The sequence below is a fragment of the Phalaenopsis equestris genome, unplaced genomic scaffold, assembly GCF_001263595.1.
Source record: "Phalaenopsis equestris unplaced genomic scaffold, ASM126359v1 Scaffold000301, whole genome shotgun sequence".
NCBI lineage: Eukaryota > Viridiplantae > Streptophyta > Magnoliopsida > Asparagales > Orchidaceae > Phalaenopsis > Phalaenopsis equestris.
In genome coordinates this window covers 1,477,911-1,500,994 of record NW_018164743.1, presented here as the reverse complement: position 1 = coordinate 1,500,994, position 23,084 = coordinate 1,477,911, and the positions used below count along the sequence as shown (strand labels likewise).

Genomic DNA, 23,084 nt, shown 5'->3' with positions numbered 1-23,084 from the left:
TCTATTGTAACTTTACTTGATCTGCATGTATGGAGACGCTTGTCTCAAAATAAAAGATGTATCCATGTAATCCTCCTGTGTCGTTTTGACGGTTAGAATCTGTAAGAAAAAAAAAAAAAAAGATAAATGTTCTTCCAAATATTCATAGATAGCTTCAAAACCTTTCATCATCGAAGTAAACTCATGACTCAAATAAAAGTTATTAAGCACAATTGCAAGGAAAACAATAATAATTTATTTTTTATGATAAATAGAAATGAAGGATATAAGTAGTCGGATATAAGTCACAAGCAGATCAAAGAAAATTAAAGAACATAACATTTCCCCTAAAAAACTTTCAGCAATTCGCTCAAATGTTATGCTTGTTAAAAACTATGAACATGACGTGGGTCATATGTTCATTTAAGTATTTTAATATGTTAAGTTATCCTGAAATATTTAAAATCATAATTTTCTTCACATTTGGTTGAAATAACATCATGTTATTATTCTTTATAGTGAACTGTTGTATTAGAATATTTAAAGAGTTATTTCTAGCACTATTATGCATTGTATAGCTATAATTATAGTTAAGTTAAAAAATATATCAATTCTTGTTTTTATGTAAGCCGACAATACTATTTATACATCATTTGGCATCCTACTACATCTTTTTGGAAGAGAGATCAATTGATTATCATGCATTCAAGAGTACATGTTTGATGCTAAACAAGTAGGATAATTTATGGGGAAAAAAAAAAAAGTAATAAATTTATGAAAAATTTTTCCTAAATTGGAATGTGACCATCATCATCATCTATTATTAACATCATGATTCAAACAGCGAAACAATTCATTCATCATCACTATCATCCATATATGAAAGTAAATAATCATATCTAGCAGTGTAACGAATTATATACATTATTGTTGTGGCTAAAAGAATAAAAGAATTTTCTATTTTTTCATCTTTATCAATTATAAAGCAATCACTGAGATTTCAATCACCAAATATGCTTGAAAAAAATCTAAACTGCAGCATAAGGATTTAGGCCTACAATTCTCACCTATTAGGATAATTAGCAATTGAAGATCTCTTTAATTAAACAAGTTAATAATCAACTAAGCAATCAATCATGATGATTTTGGCACATTTTTTTCCCTTAATGAAATTATGTAGTGATTTGTATTTTAATGATTATAAATAATTTGTATTAAAAAAAAACATGTGGGGTTGATTAATATTTAAAGTCAAGGGGAAGCACAAGAGTGTACAAGTTATAGAGGAATGAAGTTGATGTGTCATACTTTAAATTTATGGGAGAGGCTAATTGAACATAAGTTAAGACGTATTACAAAGATTTCTCATAATCAATTTAAACTTCTGTCGGGCATGTCAACTATGGAAGCTATACATTTATTGAGAGGTTTGATGGAGAAGTTCAAGGAGAATAAGGAGGATCTACATATGAATTTTATTGATTTAGAAAAAGCTTACAATAAGGTCCCAAGAGATATCACTTGGAGAGTTTCATAGAAGAAAGCCAGTGATATGACTTATATTCAAGTCATTAAAGATATGTATACTAGAGTTGCTACTTGTGTTCGAACAGAAGGAGGATAGACCAAATATTTTTTTATTTTAGTTAAACTACATAAGAGATCGACTTTAAGCTCATACATTTTTGTTTTAGTTATGGATGCTCTTACCGGACATTTACAAGAGGATGCGCCTTGGTGTATGCTTTTTGTTGATGATATCTCTCTCCTGGATAAGACTAGTGAAAAGCTCAATAAATACTTGAATTATGGAGGTCTGCATTGGAGTATAATGGCCTTCATTAGAGTAGAACAAAAACTGGATACATGGAATGTAATTTTAGTAGTAGTAGCTATAGTGACAGAGCTATAACTATGGGCGATCAAATTATTAAAAGGTGTGAAGCTTTAGATATCTCCGGTTTATTGTTCAAAGTGATGTTGAAAGTGATGTTGATATAGATGGGGGGATATAGATGGGGGTGTTATTAGTATAATTCAAGTTGACTGGTTGAAGTGGAGGAATGTTGCGGGCCTATTATGTCATAGAAAAGTACCGTTTAGACTAAAAGGAAAATTTTATAAGATGGTGGGGAGACTTGCAATGCTCTATGACCCTGAATGTTTTCCTTTAAAAGAGAAGTCTAAAACTAAGTTAAGTGTTGTCGAGATGAGAATGCTTTAAGTGTAAAGACATTTTCTTTTAAGTGTGATATTTAAAAAAAAGTTAATCATACAAACCTAATTGATTCAATTTTAATTTGAATCCTTTTTATTTTCCTAAAGCTTTTCGTGCCTTTTTCTATGATTTGAACAATTGAATTGTAATATTGGATCGATACAAATCTAATGCTAAATAGATGAATCTTTTAAGAACACTGTACCAAGTGTTAACAATTCATTTAATAGATCCCCAAAATAGATGCATAAGGCAAAAGAAAATGATGATGGTCTACTCAAAAGCTGAAATATAATTGGAATCTTAAATCAATGTGTGAAATAGTTATGTGATGTTGTGCATATATGAAATCAAATCAGGTAGTTAGTCTCTATTATGGCTTATGAGAAATATAGCATCAATTCCTGAAAATTATTATTATTAATTTTATTAATCATTATTAATGGTAAATAATTGTTTAAATAAATAGATTACCACCATACTAAGTTTGCTTCAAAATATCTTGCATTTTCAGCAAGATGTCTAAACAAGACATTTCATAAGTTTGAGACTTACAATTATTAAAATTTATTTGTAAGTATGTGCAATGTTTATTATGCCTTGTTCAAGTCATATTGTTATTAAAATCATCTGAAGTTTTACAACTTCAATATGCATCCAAGTGTCCCCCATCCAGAAAATTTTATCCCCAACTTTTCTAGATAACTCGTGGTGCTTTCCCACCTATGAGAGCACAAGAAATAGTTGGCTCCTTTGTTCCTCAATAATTTCCCTATTAAATATCTCGTCTCATAAGCCAACCGCTACCCCTCCCCTTTAGGATGGACCGACACTAAAAAAATTCAAGGCATGCAGAGTTTGACAGCTATGGGAGACTATTATATACCCAACATGGCACTTGCACATGTCGAACTGCCAAAGCATGTGCCAAAAAGAACTATTGTCGTCATAAATAAGGGGCGCAGCAAGCTACTTGACAAATAGTTTCAGAATTTATTAGGAAAAAAAATCATCTTCTTTTTTTTCTGAAAGGTAAAAGGATGACACCGTAAATACTAGTGTTGATTGGCAATTAGAAACTATAAAGAATTTAACATTACATTTTTCACACTTCTAAGAAATGAACTATTTTTATGATTTAGAAATTAAGACATTATGAGAGTTTTAATTTTACTCTTGTTATTTCTCAAAATTAATCATGGTTGTTTCGTGCTAAAAAATTTTCAACCGTAGAAAAATCTTACACCTTAGCTCACAGTATAACCACACAAAAATAAAAATATAAGAAACAACCAATTTTTTAAGTGGAAAACCCTAGGAAATTGAATGTATAGAGACTTGCTCTTCTTCTGCATGAGAGAAGATGGGATTACAAAAGCAAAAAATCACAGTTATATCGACTACAACACCCACAATTGAGTCACAAAAACTGTAGTTAGTGGCTACAACGGTCACGGTTGAGTTAAAAAAAAACTATAGTTTGTGGCAACAACGGTCGTAATTGGTAAATGAAAGTGTAGTTGGTGGTTACAACAGTTGTAGATGGATGTAACAATTGTTGATGGCGGTCGATAACGGCAGGTAGTTCTTCATCTACACTTCACTTCATGAGTTATGCTTTAATTGTCAGCCCACTTATCTCTCCTCACCCAATACGAAAAACGGGGGCCTATTTATATTTTTGAAAGGGACATTTTAGTAAATTTGGTCAACCTCCCAAAACACTTCAATGACTAGTCAGTATTGATTCATTTAATCATATGATAATTCTTTAATATTTAAGTGTCTTAATGACCTCAAAATTATATGATCTTGAGCTCACTTGAATTCTCTAGTTGAACCGCTTAATTTGACTAAAAGTATATAAAATTTAGAGATTGCTTAGCCTTTCAATTAATACTTCAAAGCTTCTAAATACACTTCAAGTACTAGATCTAGACTTGTTTGACCTTTAGAAAAAATCAGTGTGAATAGGCTCATATTGTTGAAATGCTAAGCATAATTGTAACTTTATTAAATCATAGTTTGGACGATTTTGAACTTGAATATGAAAAAGCTCTTACCAAAAATCAACTGAGATTCAAGTCTGATCATATAAACCTTTTGTTGATGCATCAGTTGCTCAATTATTTTTTAATATCAATGTTTATGTCATCCAAAAATATATAATAAATTGTTGAAAAAATCTCAATTAAAATTTTGGATATTTCGAAAATTCATGTCGGTTAGAACAAAAATTGTTGGAATTTCAAATTATCAAAATATACTAAAAAATGTTTCGTTGGGTTCTAAATACACCAAAATTGAATATGAAATGTAATAAAATGATGGAATATACATTTCTGAATAAATGTTAAATCATAGCATCATTGCCACCGCTAGCGGCGTTCACACATGCACGGGCGCCAAGGTTTATGTGCCGAGGTGTATATGCACGTGCACACAAGCAGATCAACAAAGTGGCATTCACAAGTGTTTGCGGGTGCGTTGACAGGTGCAAGTGGTTGTGTGGGCAAAGTGCCTCCAAAGGGCACGAGCAAGCGAGGGCGCATAGTTAACCTGGCATACACGAAGAGTATATGGGCACCCGCGTGGATACAATAGTGTGTGCGGGAGCAGGAGTGGAAGAACATCAAAGCACAAGGTCACACCGAAAGATGTAGAGGCCCACGAGCTCATGTGTGGGTTAGAGGTGCAAACGAGTAGAGTCGAGCTAGAGCCATGCCAAGCTCGGCTTGTTTGGCAAATTGTGAGCAAGAGCTCGGCTTGTACTAGTAGGGATCGGCTCTTGAGCCAGCTCTCGAGCTCATGGGAGCTTATCGGAGGAAGAGGCAACAAAAGCTCACCAAAAAATGCATTGAAAGAGCTAGTGGTAGGCTAACGAGCCGAGCGACGACAAGCTCGATTTCGTTTAATAAACGATCTCAAGTTTGAGCTCGACCTCAAGCTCGTGGCTCGATAAGCTCAACTCACAAGTTCGTTAACGAGCCGACCCAGCTCAGTTCATTTGCACCCCTAGCATGCATATAGAGTAATTGGAATGCATGTGTCACAACTCGATCCGAGAACTTGGTATTAATTATGGCAAGTGCGAACGGTCGGCCGATAAAAGATGATTTTAAACATTAATATTGGTGCACAATAACATTCATATAGAAAAGAATCACTAATCCACAATAAACATATAAACAATCCTTTAATATACACATATGATCATCCAATGAAACAATAATACAAATAATATAATAAAAGTTAATAATAAAAACATATTGATATTTATCACCAACATTGTCTCCTAAAAGTAAATTATTTTTCATCAATCATATCAACCTAGCAAATACTTTTCTGAAAAAATAACTGTTAAACAATTTGAGTTTTAAGAAATTTAGTAAATAATTACTATTTTGGTATGTATTTATACAAATGTCTAATATAAATGCCGAAAGTAAATGTATCATTCAATTTTTATAAAATGAAATTATCTTATCAATTTTTTTTATTAACATTTAATATTTTTGCTATATATTTTTTTTTCTTTTAGAAGCTATCTCATGAGCACCGTCAATTTTTTTTTTCAATTTGTACCATAAAGGCACATTCATTTCTAAATTTTTCTATGTAGCACAATCATTTTCTTTTTATTCTTCTTTAACGTCCACAAACACAATAGCATCATCTTTTAATACCATAGAGGGTGCCTCCAAATAGACTTGATCATTTATCTTTTATTTAACGTATTTTTAACTTCTTTCCATAATTAAATTCATTTAAATTTTCATTTTGATGCAACACAAAAAAAATAAATTTAAACTATAAAACATGGATATCATTTTCATTTATATTCAGTCAGTTATGGCACTTGTTAATATTTATAATAAATGAAATACTTTAAAAGCATAAAAGAAATTAATTTAACACAAATAAAGTAATAATTACTCATTTTTATTTCACTTTATGAAATGATCTATTCCAAGAATTCAATTTAAGACAAGTAAAAGAATTTGGAAATGATCGTTTCATAAATGAAATCAAGAACAATAATTATAATATTGTGTTCAATTAATTTTTCTTATGTTTTCAAAATATTTTATTTGTTACACATCGAATGTACTCTTATAATTGCATGAACATATAAAAAAATAATCTGCATCTTTTATGAATTTAATTTTTATATTTTGAACAACACTAAATAAAAATTTGAATTAACTTAATTATTGAAAGTAAACAAATATAAATTAAATGAAAGATAAATAATTAAGCCTATGAAGAGTTACCTCCTACTGTATCAACAGGGGATGTTACCATCCTCGTGCATGTTGAAAAAAATGGAAATGATTGTGCTTTTACATTACAAAATGAAAAAGAAAATTAAAATGGATGTCTTTATGATATAAATTGAAAAATAATTTGATGGTGCTTCTGAAATAACTTCTAAAAATTGAAAATGAAAAAAAGAAAAATATTAAATGAAAATAAAAAAATTAATAAGATAATTAAATTTCATTTTATAAAAATAAAAAGGCTAATTTACTTTTTTACCAGTATATTTCTCTCAGTATTAATAAAGGACATTTGCAGAAAGATTTAATGCATAATATAAAAATTATTCAGTAAGTTTCTTTAACCAAAACATGTTTAACGGTCATTTTCAAAAATAAATTTGTTACATTGATATAACTAATAAAAAAATTTATTTATTGAAGAAGAAACATTGTTAGTAATAGAAGTAGTCTGTTAACATTTTTCTGTTCAGCCACTTTTATTGTACTATTTGTGTTAATGTATCAGCAGATGATCAAATGTATAAATTAAATGATTGTTTATTTATGTATTGTGCATTAGTGTTTGTTTTCTACAAGAATGTTATTATGAATCAATGTTAATGTTTTGAAATATTTTTCAACGTCTGACCTTCCATTTCCGTCTTACTTAATTCTAAATTCTAAGGTTGAGTCATGACAACATGCATTTTAAAAATGCATTAGTTATTTGGTTGGAATAAATCAAATACAATGAAAATTTTTTTGTTTTTTTTTTTAATTTTAAATGCATTGAAAAATGACCAATGATGCTAAGCGGTTGTTGCAAGGAAGGAAAGTGAGGTCATTAACCATAAGTTTTACCTTCATTTAAAATTCACCTAATTTTGGCAAGCTCTAGTATAAAATAAGTATCACAGAGTATTCTAAATCCCTTATATAAATGCTCTGTATTCTAAATACCTTATATAAAGGCTCTATATTTAGTTTACTTGAAACCAAACAACAACAAAAATCTGAATTTATATATTTATTTTACTTCATATAAAATAGTTACAACCAAACAACCCCTCTAGGAGAAAATAAATCTAAGATTGAGTAACCCATTATTTACATAAACTATGAAAATAAAGTTGAACATGTTATGATATTTAGACACTGTATTAACCCTTATACTTATATACAGTAAAAAGAAAATAAATTTCCTTGCAATAGTTTGTTGTACTTTTCTTAGATTTAAAATATACTTATTACTTGCTCTTTTATTTAACCAATGTGATGCACAATAAAATGTCAAAATATATAAAAGCGCAAATGAAGTTGAACTCTACTACTTTAAATCATACATTCGACTTGCAAGTTTGAACTTCAAGAGTCTAAAAAGCAAAAACTTTAGGAAACTCATATTTTGCTTCCAGACTAGCAGAAATTGCTAGAATTTAACGCAATTTAAACATTAAAAGATCCAGGAAGATTTTCTGAGATTTGAAAAGCTTGAACGGATAACAAAAGCATGTCTAAATTTAAATTTGAAGTCTAGATTTGGGCACTAAAAATTTAAAAAAAAAGGCAAGATGATGAATTATGTAAGCTTACCAAAGTCATTTGTCTTTTCCCTTCCATGTAATCTTGCAAGTACCGAGTCAACTGAACAAAACAAAGGTAAAAAATTGAAATAAGACTTCACCAAACTTTTAAAGGAACTCTATTTAATATACACAATTTGTTGAAGCGAATGCACCTAATGACATGGAAAAACAGCTGCTCATACAACAATAACGCAAGCCATCATTTAAAAAACAAAACATCAACAAGAGTAAGAATTTTACAAACAATGCATGATATGAATGTGTGTGTGTGTGAGAGAGAGAGAGAGAGGTACTAGATGAGACCGTACCAGAGAGTTTTTGAAGTGTTTCTCAATTGGCTTCTTAGGGTTTTTCTGATGCTCTAACAAAGACTGTTAAAAATTGGAATAAACATAGTAAAACAGAGCACCGGGTACAAAGGTTTCTGACAGGAAAAGCCATCAGACATCCACTTACTCTCAAGCATTGCCCAAAAACCATGGATGTGTTGTTAATGAAGTTGCTTTCCAAGAGCCTTGTTCCCTGACAGTCAAATAAATTAAAAAGCAAGTAGCATACATATGAAAGAGCAATCTTTGCAAAACTGATTATTCAAAAATAACAAAATAGCCTGTCAAATTCACTAGTGTTGAAGATTGAAGATCAAGAGATTCAACAGGTCTGTTAGTTGGCCAAGATTGAACATTTGCAGCACAAAATAAGGAAATCCAGAATATATAAATATTAACAGCGCCAGAGCAATCACACCTGGCCAGAAATATCAGTTTATTTAGAATGGAAGAGCATTCTTAATATAATTATTTAAGCATTATTTTAATGTTAAACTTGGTGGAATAATGAAATGAAGAAAGTTGAAAAACTTATACGAAAGTTTGGTGACTCATAATCAATTAAAGATTGCTGAATTTCATTTCATTTTCCTTCTATCACAAACAAGCCTTAAGAAAAAGCTTTAAACATTCTCATCCCACCAATCAAATAGAATCATCATCATCATTAGAAGTTGGCTTTATGAATTCTCATTTTACATTTGTTCATGTTAAATGCAAATTAAGATGTTCAAACTATTCTTTGTAACTCATTTTAAGTATCTATACATGTAACATTAAAACTATCAAAATCCGTGGATTTTCTATCTTATAATTTACAGCTCCAAACCAACAAAGTTTTTTTTCCAGACATGTTATCTTTAATATATATCACTCCAATCATTCCCAAATATAACCCTTCCTCATTTTACCCTTTATAGTATTGCCATGCATCTATCTTAATAACCTCATTTATGTAACACTCAATTTCAATATCAATGATTTTTAGTCCTAAATGCGGAAATCAACAAATCATCGGCCAAATTAAGATTTTATAAAATTCACATTTAAATCTCAAATATATTCGCTCATCACGTGATTTTCATATGACTCTTCTCCATTTTAATCATATATTTTTAACTCGAGAAGTTACATACTCATCTTTTTTTTTTACACTTTTGTAAAACACATCCAAAATATTTAAAATATCAAAACTACATATTGTTTTACCTTCTAATAATATCGATTGATAATATTAATGTCCAACCCATTGGAACTGAATATCATATAAATTCTTTGTTCTACTAATTATAAGTCTTTTTTTGTTTTGTTTTTTTTTTGTTCTAATTTTTCACATTTATATGTGGATTTTTCAAAATTGTCATGCGAATAGCATACATTCAAAACACAGAAATTCAATATATTATTTATATGTCTCAATAATTGATACAAAGATAGTCTACGAGTGAACCTGACAAAATCTCCGTGCCCACGTGGTGGGTAATTCTCAGAGTGAGACGACGATTGTCTTCCCCTCAAGTTATACGGAGCAACGGGAAGGTGATTGCCTTTTTATCAAGATTGCAAGCAGAAAAAGTGGGAAAATTTTATTTTCTCCGAGCTAGAAATTTCATCCCTTACTGATAAATTCAAGTTTGCTCTTATTGGAAAATATCAGTGGGGACATCCACCTTTGGAAGTTAGCAGGAAAAGTTTTGATGATCTCAAATTAGCAGGAAAGTGGAAAGTAGGGCTCATAGATGGGAGACATTAATTAATTCAACTAACCCTGCCTGAAGACTACACTGAGATTTTTTTCAAAAAATATCTCAACATTGCTGGTAAACCAATGAAGCTACTCAAGTGGTCCCCTGATTTTGACCCCAAGCGTGAATCTCCTACTGTACCAGTATGGTTTAGTCTACATAATCTTAAGCTGCACTTTTTTTCCCATCAGGTTCTTTACTCTATTGGTGTCATTCTTGGAGACCCTTTGAAGCTAGATCTACCTACTTTTAACCTAACCAAACCTTATGTAGCCAGAATACTTGTTGAAAGAGATATTACTTTACCTGGTGTTACTGAAGTCTAGTTGGGCACAACTCACAATGGATATTGGCAACAAATTGTTATGGAGCATAGACCTCCTTATTATTCTCATTGTATGATGTTTGGGCACAATCTTGATAAATGCTATAAGCTTCATCCTAATTTGAAATCTAAAGATCAAGTGAGTAAGAATGAATCTGACCCCACTGCTTTGAGTAAAAATGAATCTCCATCTAAAGAGAAAACTACCACAGAACATGTTATGGTGTCTGAGTTAATCGCCCCTATGGATCCTCCCTCTGAAATACTATTTTTGCGAACGATGAGAAGCTGGATGATCCTGCTGAGCAACCTTTACTTTCAAACCCTCCTCAGCTGCAGGAAGCATTAGATGAAGAGGAGACATTTCATGTTTCACACACACTTGAACCTACAGTCGTTGCAACAGTTGACAATCCTTCTTCTAGTGCTCATTAGCTTTTATCTGCCCGGCGTTCTGTTTACCAACACGATGATCATATGAGCCAGTCTTCTGAGGAGGAATAACAGGTCTATTCAAGGAGGAAGAAGAAGATTGGAAACAAACTTCAGCTTGGGAACCTAATGGATGATACTTTGGTTACTTCGGAAAATGACTTGGCACTCAACAATTTGTTATTTGGATCTCGCCCTAGAACTAGAGGCAGAACTAAACTGGCTCGTCACTAGCTACTCTTTTCTGGGATTTTGGTACCTTTTTTTTTTGGGTTTTCCTGTATCTTTTCTCGTTTAGGGTGTTTGTGTGTGTTGTGTCATATGAGTAGGGTGCCTCTATTCGGCCCTCTCATACAACTTTTATGTATCTTTCCTATTTTAATAGATTTAGTCATTGGGTTTTTCATATATATATATATATATATATATATATATATATATGGGTCTTCTTTTAGGTCATCTCATACAACCTATCTGTACCTTTTCTTCTTTAATATATTAGCCCTTGGGCTTTTTTAAATATATATATAGATATATCCGAGTATATGCATATAAATGAATTATGAAATGAAATGTATCATGTATGCTTACCTTGATTTAGTTAGATTAGTTTATTACTCACTGAGTTCTGATTCTACAAGTTAGGATGCGTGCATGTGAAAATTTAATCTGACTGAGCCGTCTGTCTTTGTTGCACCACAGTTGACCATTATGGTAGGGCTAGTTGGTGTGTGACAGAAAGTAGTATCAAAATTTGGTTATTGGATGAAAAGAATGATGAAAGCGTGTTGAATTTAGAAGAAGTAAAATGAAATCTAATATGAATTGATTTATACAGAGTTATAGGTTGAGATGGGTAACTCATACGACTTAAGGTATCATGAAATGAAGTAATGAACTAATTTTTCCTCCCTATACTTTTTTTCAACCGAGAGCTCTCAAACCAAGAAATTGTAAGATCTTGAACTTGTTTCACTCGTGCAAATGTTAAGTCATAATGCATCTTCAATTTCATAATGCCTAACTAACTTCCTTGCTATCCTTATTATTTCCTAATAAGCATAGCCATTGGCACATTGCTTGTAAGTAGGAAATAACTTCTTACTTATGATATGTAAAAGCTGACTTTAGAATGCATTGATTATTGCGCTTGTCTTCATCATTCATGAACACATCATTGCATATATTTGGACTAGGCTGGTAGCTGCTTTCTGCATTGTTCTTTAAGTATGGCAATATTTTCTTGGGTTGCTTTAGGGCAAATTTAGTATTTGTAAAATCAATTGGAGAATTGCAGGCACATTGATTTTAAAAAAGTTTTTATGGTTATTATGTACTTTTCCCTTATGACAAAGTTAAACATCAATTTTCTTACTACTACCACATTGACAATTTTGCTTGTAGAATGCTACTTTTGAGCATAAAAGTTTTGGAAAAGCTTAAAAAAATTTATTACTAAATATACGAAAATGGCATAGGTCTGAAGAGAATTCAGTTCCAAGTTAGAAGATCTTCTATGAAAGACAATTTTCTGTTATGACAATAAATGGAAAAGTATAAAGAGTGACTAAAGGAGGTCATGTGACTTATTTATTTTTAAATCTCAAAAGATATATGTTTGATTTTTTCATGAATTATTTTGGTGTAAAAAACAAAAAATTGTGTCAAAGATCTTTTGATGTTATCAACAATACGCATAATATATGATTGATTGGTATTGAAAGGAAGCTCTATCACAGCAAATCACAGAAATCACAGCAAAAAAGCTCTGCCCGACAATTGTCGAAGCCGCAGAACTCGCAACTCGACAAAGCAAGAGACAGATAAATATATGTATATATGTGTGTGTGTCTATATATATATATATATATATACACACAGACACACACACCTCAGTAAATGATTGCTACTTTACTTTTCAAGTTACTTCTCAAGCTACACAAGATCACAGACTTACTTATTTTTTGGAGATTCTTTTTGGTGTGAGTTGTACTGTGGGGAGAAGAACCCCTAGGGGTGTGTCAATTGTATTTTTTGGATTTCATAGACGGTGATCCTCCCCCCTCCCTTTTCCTGTACCTTATTTTGAAATTAACACGTAGGGAGTCACCACTGCTCTTTCCAACAAAAAAATATTTAAAACGCTCAAGACCTCGCGCCCACTGTTTTCTCCCACAATTTAGATCTGAAGATTCGAAAATTGCTACAGAGCTCTTCCGCTTGGATAGTGAAATGCTCTTCTGCTTCTCTGGAAGCCCTTCTACGATGTCTCTCTTGAAGCATCAGCTTCCTTTCTAGTTTATTTTACTTGGGTTAGATCTGTATTTTGGTTTCCCTCTTATTTCTGCTTAGAAGCTGCGAATTTTCTGCGGCCTTTGAATTTGGCTACTGGCTTTGTTGAAGGGATCAGATTTTAGTTAACCTAGTGCAAATTTGGGTCTTCTAAACTATGATGGAGCTTCCTTCTTCAGTTGAATTTGGCAAAGTCTCATTTGCCCACGTGGTGGGTAATCCTCAGGCGGAAACGGCGGTTGTCTTCCCCTCAAGTTATAAGGAATATCGTGATAGTACAGATGATTGTCCATTTATTAAGAATGTTAGCAGGAAAAGTGGAAAACATCACTTTTTTTCTCGTAGTTAAAAATTTCAACTCTGACTGACAAATTCAATTTTGCTCTTATTGGAAAATTTCAGTGAGAGCACCCACCAATGGAAGTTACCAGGAAAAGTTTTGATGATCTAAAATTAGCAGGAAAGTGAAAAGCGGGGCTCATGAATGAGAGACATGTATTGATCCAATTAACCGTGGTTGAAGACTATACTCAAATTTTCTCCAAAAAGTATCTTAGCATTGCTAGTAAATCAACGAAATCACTCAAGTGGTCTCCTGATTTTGACCATAATCATGAACTTCCTATCGTATCGGTAAAGTTCAGTCTACCAGGTCTCAAGCTGCACTTTTTCATCATCAGGTTATTTACTCTATTCTCATACTTGGGGACCCTATGAAGCTAGATCTACCGACTTTCAACATAACCAGACCTTCTGTGGCCAGAATATTTGTGGAAAGAGATATTACTTTACCAGAGATTACTGAAGTCTGGTTGGGCAACACTCATAATGGATATTGACAACAAATCATCATGGAGAATAGACCGCCTTAATATTCTCATTGTAAGATGATTGGGTTTACACTTCATAAATGTCTTAAGTTTCATCCTAATTTGAAATCTAAAGATCAAGTGAATAAGAATGGATCTAATTTCACTACTTTGAACATATCTGTTCCATCTGGAGAGAAAGCTACCACAGGACAGGTTTTCAAAATCGCTAAAGATCGGTCACCTGCCATCACTGCTGAGAAGGTGCAAACTGATCCTTTACCCAACATCGCAGTTCCTGATGAAGAACATCATACTACAGGTATAGATCCAAAAGTGCGTATATCACTCAGTGTTATTGAAGAAGGCCCACTTACTTGCCAGGACACACGAGAATGCTCCTGCTCCCCCGATCCAATAAAAGATCAGCTTGTACAACAAGTAATGTTAAGCATCCTACACATGCCCGACACACTTTTAACCAATCCACTGATCAGGCGAGTCAATCTTCGGATAAAGAATGACAGGTCTATTCCTGGAGGAAGAAGAAGACTCGAGGCCGACTCGAGCTTGGAGACTTATTGGATGATACTTTGGTCACTACTGGCAATGACACTCATCTTACCAATTTATTATCTAGCTCCTTTCCTAGAACTAGAGGTGGAGGCAAAAAAATATAGGGTCGCTATCTAGCTACCTGATACTACGTTTTTTTGTCATTTTTTTATTTTTTTATTTAGGTATCTTGTATTTTTTTTTTGTATGTTCTCCTTTTTTGAGAAAGATGACTTTTCCAAATAATTCGCCATTGGTAGACAGTTAAGTTTTAATGGAGTTATTTAGTTCTTCAAGAGAAATTTTCATATATTGGAACACGTTATTTATATTTTTTTTTAAAAAAAAAAAGCCCAAAGGCTAATATATTAAAGAGAAAAGATACAGCTAGGTTGTATGAGTGGGCCCAAAATTAGGCACCCAACCCACATGGTACAACACACACAAAAAAGTCAAAATGGATACATATAAAAATTAAAAAAATAACCCTAAACCACCAGTGCGCTAAGGGTCATCCCAATTAAATTCTGTCTCGGTCTCTAGTTCTAGAAAGAGATCCAACTAACAAATTGGTAAAGTGCATATCGTTACCCGAAGTAACCAAAATATCATCCATAAGACTCCTGAGCTCGAGTAGATCTCAATTCTTCTTCTTCCTCCTCCTGGAATTGTAAATCTGTTATTCTTTATCCAAAGAATCAAACTGGTGAGGTGGTAGAGCTGTAGCATAAGGATTACCAACTGTAGTACCCATAATATAAATGTGTGTGTGTGTCTATATATATATATATATATATATTAGAAAAAATAGAAAATACATTAGATATTTAAATAAAAAGTCTAACAGTATCAAAATACATAGTATCAGGTGGCTAGAGAGCGACCCAATTTGATTCTGCTTCTGTCTCTAGTTCTAGGGAAGGAGCAAGCAAATAAGCTGGTAAGATGATCACCATTGTCAGTAGTAACCAATGTATCATCCAATATGTTTCCGAGCTGAAGTCGGTCTTCACTCTTCTCCATCCTCCTGGAATAGACCTGTCATTCCTCATCCGAAGAATCAATCATATGGCATCTGAAGAATCAGTCTGATGAGGTGGTAGAGCTGAAGCAGTGAACCAGAAGGATTACAAACCGTAGTACCCACAATAGGTTCTAGTATATGTGAAGCATGAGTTGCCTCTACACCGGAAACTTCCTGAAGAAGTGGCCTCCTGAAGAGGTGGAGTTGTGAGACTCTTGAATATTAGTCTGAACACTATCATTTGTAGATAATAGTCCATCGGTATTGTTTTCTATAGGGTTTGAAGGTGTCAGCATCACATCACTCGCAGTAACAGTGACAGCAGTGTCATAGGAGGGGGGGGGGCAACAGACACCTCATGTTTGGTAGTATCCTCTCCAGGTGGAACTAAAATGCCTAGAGCAGTGGGATTAAACCCATCCTTATTCACTTGAACCTTATATTTCAAATTTGGATGAAACTTATGGCATTTATCAAGAACATGACCAAACATCTTACAATGAGTACAATATGGGGGACTTGTGCTCCATGACGATTTGTTGTCAATAACAATTATGAGTTGTGCCCAGCCAGACTTCAGTAACATTAAGTAAAGTAATATCCCTTTCCGCAAGTATTCTGGTCACCGAGGATTTGGTTAGGTTGAAAATAGGTAGATCTAACTTCAAAGGATCCCCAAGGATGACCCCAATAGAATAGAGAACCTGATGGTGAAAAAAATACAGCTTGGGACCAGGAAAACTAAACCATATTGGTACAGTAAGAATCTCATGATTTGGGTCGAAATCAGGAGACCACTTGAATAGCTTCATAGGTTTACCAGCGATGTTAAGATATTTTCTGGAGAAAATCTGAGTGTATTCCTCAGACACAATTAACCGAATCAATACATGTCTCTCATCCATGAGCCTCACTTTCCACTTTCCTGCTAATTTGAGGTCATCAGAATTTTTCCTGACAATTTCCATAAATAAGCGTCCCCACTGAAATTTCCTAATAAGAGCAAATTTCTGACATGGAGAAAAAGAGTGCAATCTTCCCAGTTTTTCTACTTGCATTTTTAATAAAGGGACAGTCACATGACGATGCTCCTTATAACTTGAAGGAAGAACAACCGCCGTCTCTTCCTGAGAATTACCCACCACGTGGGCAAATGAGGAGGTTTCGTCAGGTTTAACTGAAGAAGAAGAAAGCTCCATCGCAGCAAAAAAAAGCCCTTCAAGTCGGGCAGAGGCAAAAAAGACAAGTCGAAGAGTTGCACAGGAACCGTAGATGAAATGCGCAGAAGACAGAAGAAAGGGCACGAAGTCACAGCTCGGCAGAAAACGCAGTTCGATCCGCGCAAAAAAGAACAGCAGAAGATCGAAGGCTAGCTGGAAAGCGCAAAGGAGGAGACGACGAAACCGTAGAAGCAGACAGCGAAGCCCTTTGTTGTTTGACGCGAGAGAGAAAATGACGATTCGTCGTCGTCATTGAGTGCGGGAAACTGCGTCGTCGTCGAGTGCGGGAAACCTTGTCGTCGAGTCAGGAATCAAACCAGGTTTTACCGTCGGGGGAAACCCCATATATATATATATATATTTAGGATTTTTGAACACACCCCTAGGGGTTCCTCTCCCCACAGTACAACTCACACAAAAAAAATCACCAAAAATTACAGGTATACCCAAAACCAAAGAACAAAACCCAAAACTAAGTAAACATACCCAAAACTAAGTAAACCTGTATTCGTGTATTGCTTAACATGTAAAGAGAAAGAAAATGTACAAAAAATTGTCTTCAAGTCGGTAGTAATTCTCCAAGAGCACTTCCGCGAGTAACAAAAACCTTTGGAAATCTAGAGATCAGAGCAGAAAAAACCAAAACAGCAGTAGACCAGTGGAAACAGTGAGAACAGAAAATAAGGAGAGAAAATCAGGCATGCTGCAAATCGAAGAGACCTGCCAAACAAAATAAAAATCCCGCAAAGGGAGAAGTGCAAACCCCAACCACCATACAGAAAGAAGGCCCTCAGTGGTAAAGCCAAGCAGCACCAAAATTTAAATTCGAACATATGGTAGATTCAAATTGTCCTGAGTGAGAAGACGTCTGAGTGGAGCAGGAGTATAAATGCTAACGTGACAGACCTCCCCTGCATGTTTGGCTAACCAATCAGCAGGGGAGTTGCTCTCTCTATGAATGAATTTCCAATTTACTTCTAATTGTCTTGCTGACATTAAAGCTAAATTATATCCCAGAGTGCAAATCATATCCCAGAGGGGAGGAGAGATTCCCAAAAGTATATCATAGAGCATTTTAGAATCAATTTCCACCTCAATTGTATGAAAATTGAAAACAATTGCCACCATTAATGCCAGAAAAATCCCTTAGCATTCTGTGGCTAATGGGTTGTCAGCGGCAACAGGAGAGGAGAAGTAGCAAAGACACCTACCCTCATAATTTCTAAAAATGCCCCCAACCGCAGCATATAAAGGACTCCAACAGCCATCCACATTAACTTTAACAAAACCCGATGAAGAGGTAGCCGACCTGATCAACCAGGGGGGCTTGAAATTTGAAACATCATTTGTACCGACCCTTAAGACCTTAGTGTAATAGGCCAACACATAAGAAACCGTTATATAAGCTGTAGGGGGAGAGGAGTTATATTTAAAGCTGTTTCTCGAGGTCCAAATAAACCATAGGACCAAAAAAGGAAGGGGAAACCCCCTATCATCAAAAATCTTCCATTGCCACAAATAATTGCTTAAGATGTCCCTATGCAACCATGAAATACTAAAATGTGTGTCCAGCATATTCCAAACATTTAAAGAGAAAGCACATTCAAAAAATATATGTCTCGAATCTTCCTCCGCAACTTTGCACATAGGGCATCTTGAGGCCATTTTAAGGCCTTTCAACTTAAGAATGTCATCAATAGGTAGTAAAGAAGAGAGATAACGCCAAAGCAAAAGGGATATAGAGGGAGTTAAAAATTTGTGTCAAATCCATTTTTCCCAAAACCAATCGCGGTGTGAATGTAAGTGTCATATATTAATTTGCAAACCGATTGAGAATTGTTCCTTTTCCACACGGGGAAATCTCTGCGTGAAGGGGCAATAGGAATAGTAATAAATGTTTTGCATTTTCCTCCCCCACCATAGAACATAATTTGGAGAAATCTCAGCCATCTTGAGAAAAGAAATCAGAAACCAATAAGGAGTTAGTATGTAGAACGTGAGAGTATTCAGAGATATAAGACAACCCCCAATTATCAATCTAGAAAGAGATCTTTCCGTCACCTATATCCCAAAACATGAAATCATTAGCAGTAGTTCTAGCATTAACAACTGCTTTCCAGATATAGGAATCACCAACCTTCCAAAAGACCTAGGAAAGGTGAGTTTGAGCACAATATTTCTTATGCATAAAGGAAGTCCATATAGATGAGCCCAATCTAAATTTAAACCAAAGTTTGCAAAGGTTTATTTCCACTGTATGTTTCAAAGCTTTAAAGCCAATCCCGCCAGCCTTCTTAGGCTTACGGACCTTATGCCAAGAGCCCCAAATCCTCTTAGCACCATTCCCCACCCAAAGAAATTATTAAAAAATCTCTCCACGACAATGATAGCACTTTTTTTTTAATTAAACATCTGCAAAGCATATATTAGAATACTCTGAAGAACACTAGATAGCAAAAAAATTCTGTCCCAGTAGAAAGGAAAACATTTCTCCAATCGTTAATTTTACGCTTGATTTTATCAATAACAACATCCATACGAATTTGTTTCTTCCTTCCCCTAATCAAATTAACCCCTAGATATTTAAGAGGGAGAGAGGCATGATGAAAACATGTATAGGCAACTCTCCAATGAAAAAGATGTTGCTTAACATGCTTGCCAAAAAATATCTGGCACTTGTCACAATTAAAGAGGAGTACAGAACAATTCTGGAAATCCTTTAAGAGCCCCAATAATTGTTTATAGCAAGTTTAGAGGCATTAGCAAAAATAATAACACCATCTGCATATGCAAGGTGGGAAACTATCATTTTGGTCTTATAGGAAAACTGTGTGTGAGGGTGTAACAGCTGGAAATGATTGAGCATCCTGGATAAATAATCGAAAGTTAGAATGAAAATAATAGGGGAAACAGGGTCCTCCTGTTTAATGCCCCGACAAGCAGTGAAAAAACCATAACAATTACCGTTAACCAGCACGGAATAATAGTTGTTGGTCAACCATCTTTTTATCAGGGTGAAAAAACTAGGATTGAAACATCTAGCCTTCAAAACGTTGATGATGAAATCACAATTAATGGTATCAAAGACCTTCTTGATATCTAATTTGATAACAAGATTTACACCCCTGCATTATTTTTTATCAAGATCCTTTATCAAGATCCTGCAAAATTTCCTGGGCTAAGAGAATATTGTCAGAAATACCACGTCTTTTAATAAAAGCCGACTGGTGAGAGGAGATGAGAGAAGGAAGATGGGGTTGAAGACCAGTCACAATCAGTTTACTGATGATTTTAGAAATCACTGAAGTGAGCGAGATGGGCCTAAAATCCTTCCAATGAGTTTTATCATTAGTTTTAGGGATAAGAACAATCAAGGCGGCAGAAAAATACTTTCCAGGGTCTTCACCCTGAAAAAAACTTTGAATCGCAAGAACCGCCGCTTTCTTTATGATGGGAAATATAAAAAGCGGAAGTGAAACAATCGGGGCCAGGAGCCTTCAGAGAACTAATATCTTTAAGTGCAGTGAAAATCTCTAACTCATTGGGGGGGTCGGACAAGAAGAGGGAGGAAACCAAGTCCCTCGGATCCTCAAACAATTCTGATAGAATATCAGTGACCGGAAGAGCCTCAGCACAAAGAGAAGAAAAATAATCATCTGCATTGGAACCAATTTGATCGGCATCAGTGAGTACATTACCCTCATCAGTAACAATCTTAATAATAGCATTTATATTACGACGATGTTTGATAGTAGCATGAAAATATTCAGTGTTTTTGTCTCTGTTTTTGAAATGAGTGTCACAAGCTTTCTATCTAAGGAAATCCTCCTCAATAGTGATTTCCTCCAAGAGAGTATGATGAGCATTAGCTAACTTGACACAAGATCAGGAGTGACTATCACCTGTGCCTTTAAAGCATCAACCTCCTGTTGGGCCTTCGAAACCATAGATGAACATTGCCAAAAGTATTCATGTTCCACCTTTTTTAAGTAAGAAGCAACGTTCTTATGTAATTGCCACAAAATGAACCAAGGATTACCACTCCACTGCGAGACCGAAGTTTGCTTAATCAAATCAATAAAGTAGGATGAGAAGTCCAAACATGAAAAAATTTAAAGTGATAGCGAGCAGGTTTAGAATGAAAAGTCAAACTAAGCAAAATAGGGTTATGATCCAATGCAGCATGATTAAGATTTTTGACATGAATAATACTGTAGTAGCCCAGAAAAGATGAGTTTCCCAGAAATCTATATAAGAAAACCACTCTCCCAAGTATAAGGAGAGTCTAAAAAGCCTAAATCATAAAGGCCAGCATCCGCAATATGCTCACAAAAACAGTTGATAAGACTTGTATCAACTTTAGCACCACCCATTCTCTCTGACGACGACATAATCATATTTAGATCCCCTCCAACGAACCAATTATCAGAAATAGTAGCACCCATATGAGTAAGTTGTTGTCAAATGAGAAGTTTGTCCCTTAAAAGAGAGCTGGCATAAATGAAAGTAGTCTAACCAAAAAAATTCTCCAACTGATTATGAATAAGAACATATTGCACATTATCATCAATAATTTTAAGAGTGATATCTTTCTGCCAAAAGAGCCAAATTTTATTGTTCAGATTACTATAATGCATGTAACTCATGAATTTCTTAATGATATTCTCTTTATGAACCGTTACAAACGGTTCCAAAATAACAAAAATGTCTGGCTTATGGACCCTACATAAATGTTTTAAACGATTAAAGAAGTGAGGGTCCGCCACTACTCTAATGTTCCATACCAGAATGTTAAACATTTTGGCCCATGACACCCCCCTCCTAGCAAACCTAGGGGGAAGATGCAAGTGCTCACCCTCCGAATGGTATGTGACATCAATAATGTTTGTCTGTGTCATAATTGGGAGTTCTGATTTGCTTCTACCTCTTCTCCTGCTATCAGATTCTAAAGCCATAGCAGTCATAGCAGATGGGTCCGGCGGTGGGGGAGTAAGGGGGGAGTAACCGATGGAGTAGTATGTTGATTATTTGCTTGTGGGGGATCCTGAACCTCAAATTGTTCGGCTAAAGCACTAGGGATCTGAGCCATTATGACACCTTCAAAGACCCACTATTGTTTACCTTGAGGGCATGGATGAGGATCACCTTTTGATTTACCAATCTAGACTACTTTATAAACCAACTAGAGGTCAACACTTACATGAGATAAAATAGCTCCTTCAACTGAGCTGATTTTTGTTGAAGTTTTAGGAGAGTCTAGAAACATATCATTTCTAAGTAATAACATTTGATAGTAGGGTGAGGAAGTAGAAAAGGGCTATTAAGGATAAGAAATGTATTTTTTTTTAGTGTGATGATCCAAAAAGAGTAAAATTAAAGACTATAACATTTGATTATGAAAATTTTAGATTACTGTATGACGTAAAATAAATGTATAAAATAGATGAAGAGAAAAAATAAAGAATTTTCAAGTTAGATATGAAAAAAATAATAAAATGTTAAAAATAAAAATCTGATGAAAATGTTACTTTGATAACTTATTAAATGGAAGTTTTAAGTGATGAGTACTTCAGGAGAGCATAATAAAAATAAAATGAGATGATTATTGATTGATAAAAAAAGTGAAGTTAGCCCTAAAAAGGATACATAAAGGCAATTGTTTGGTTTACATGAGATAATTATTAAGCATTAAAGAGTTAAGCGGGATCTTGCAATAGTTTGGCTAACGAATCTTTTCAATGGAATTATGAAGGTTAATAGAAAGACAAATACGGAGAAAAATCATTCTAGCTCCAGCACTTAAGAGCAAAAAAGGCGTACAAAATTGGGTTAGCCACAGAGATATCAAATTTGAGTAATAAAATAATAAAGCTATGTGAGAGAATAAAGAAATATATTTTTGAAAAAAAATTACATCAATTCAGAAGAATCAATTTGGTTTCATGTTTGCACAATTCACTTTAGACAAAATTATTTGGTGAAAATACTAATTGCATTTAAAATAGTTCTAGAATGATAAAAGAGAGACCAATTATTGTAAGATTACATCAAGAATTATTTTAAAGATTATACATCTTTTTTAAAAAAAAAGATTATTCTTCTTTATTGGTTAAGAAGATGCTTACAATTAGGGAGCATTCGATCATTTGAGATAGATCGGTTTTTCAAACTGGTCAAACCGAATGTAACTGAAATCCAAAATCCAAAAAATCGAACCAATCAAAACTTTGATAAAACCAAGCCGACGGAACTTACATTTAATTTGATTTAAATGGTTCAGTGAGAAATAAACCGAAGTTTACTCGTTA

General features: G+C 34.0%; 1 protein-coding gene across 10 annotated transcripts in view; it reads right to left on the bottom strand.

Moving 5' to 3' along the window:
- LOC110025499 (kinesin-like protein KIN-6) overlaps positions 1-23,084 on the bottom strand; it is a 95,294-nt gene that overhangs the window by 51,423 nt on the left and 20,787 nt on the right. For all 10 annotated transcript variants that reach the window (XM_020726011.1, XM_020726012.1, XM_020726014.1 and 7 more), the window contains exons 6-9: positions 8,502-8,567; positions 8,354-8,416; positions 8,053-8,103; positions 17-99 (exon numbers count right to left, since the gene is read on the bottom strand). In XM_020726011.1, coding sequence (XP_020581670.1) covers positions 17-99; positions 8,053-8,103; positions 8,354-8,416; positions 8,502-8,567 — 263 coding nt within the window. The remainder of the gene's footprint in view (positions 1-16; positions 100-8,052; positions 8,104-8,353; positions 8,417-8,501; positions 8,568-23,084) is intronic.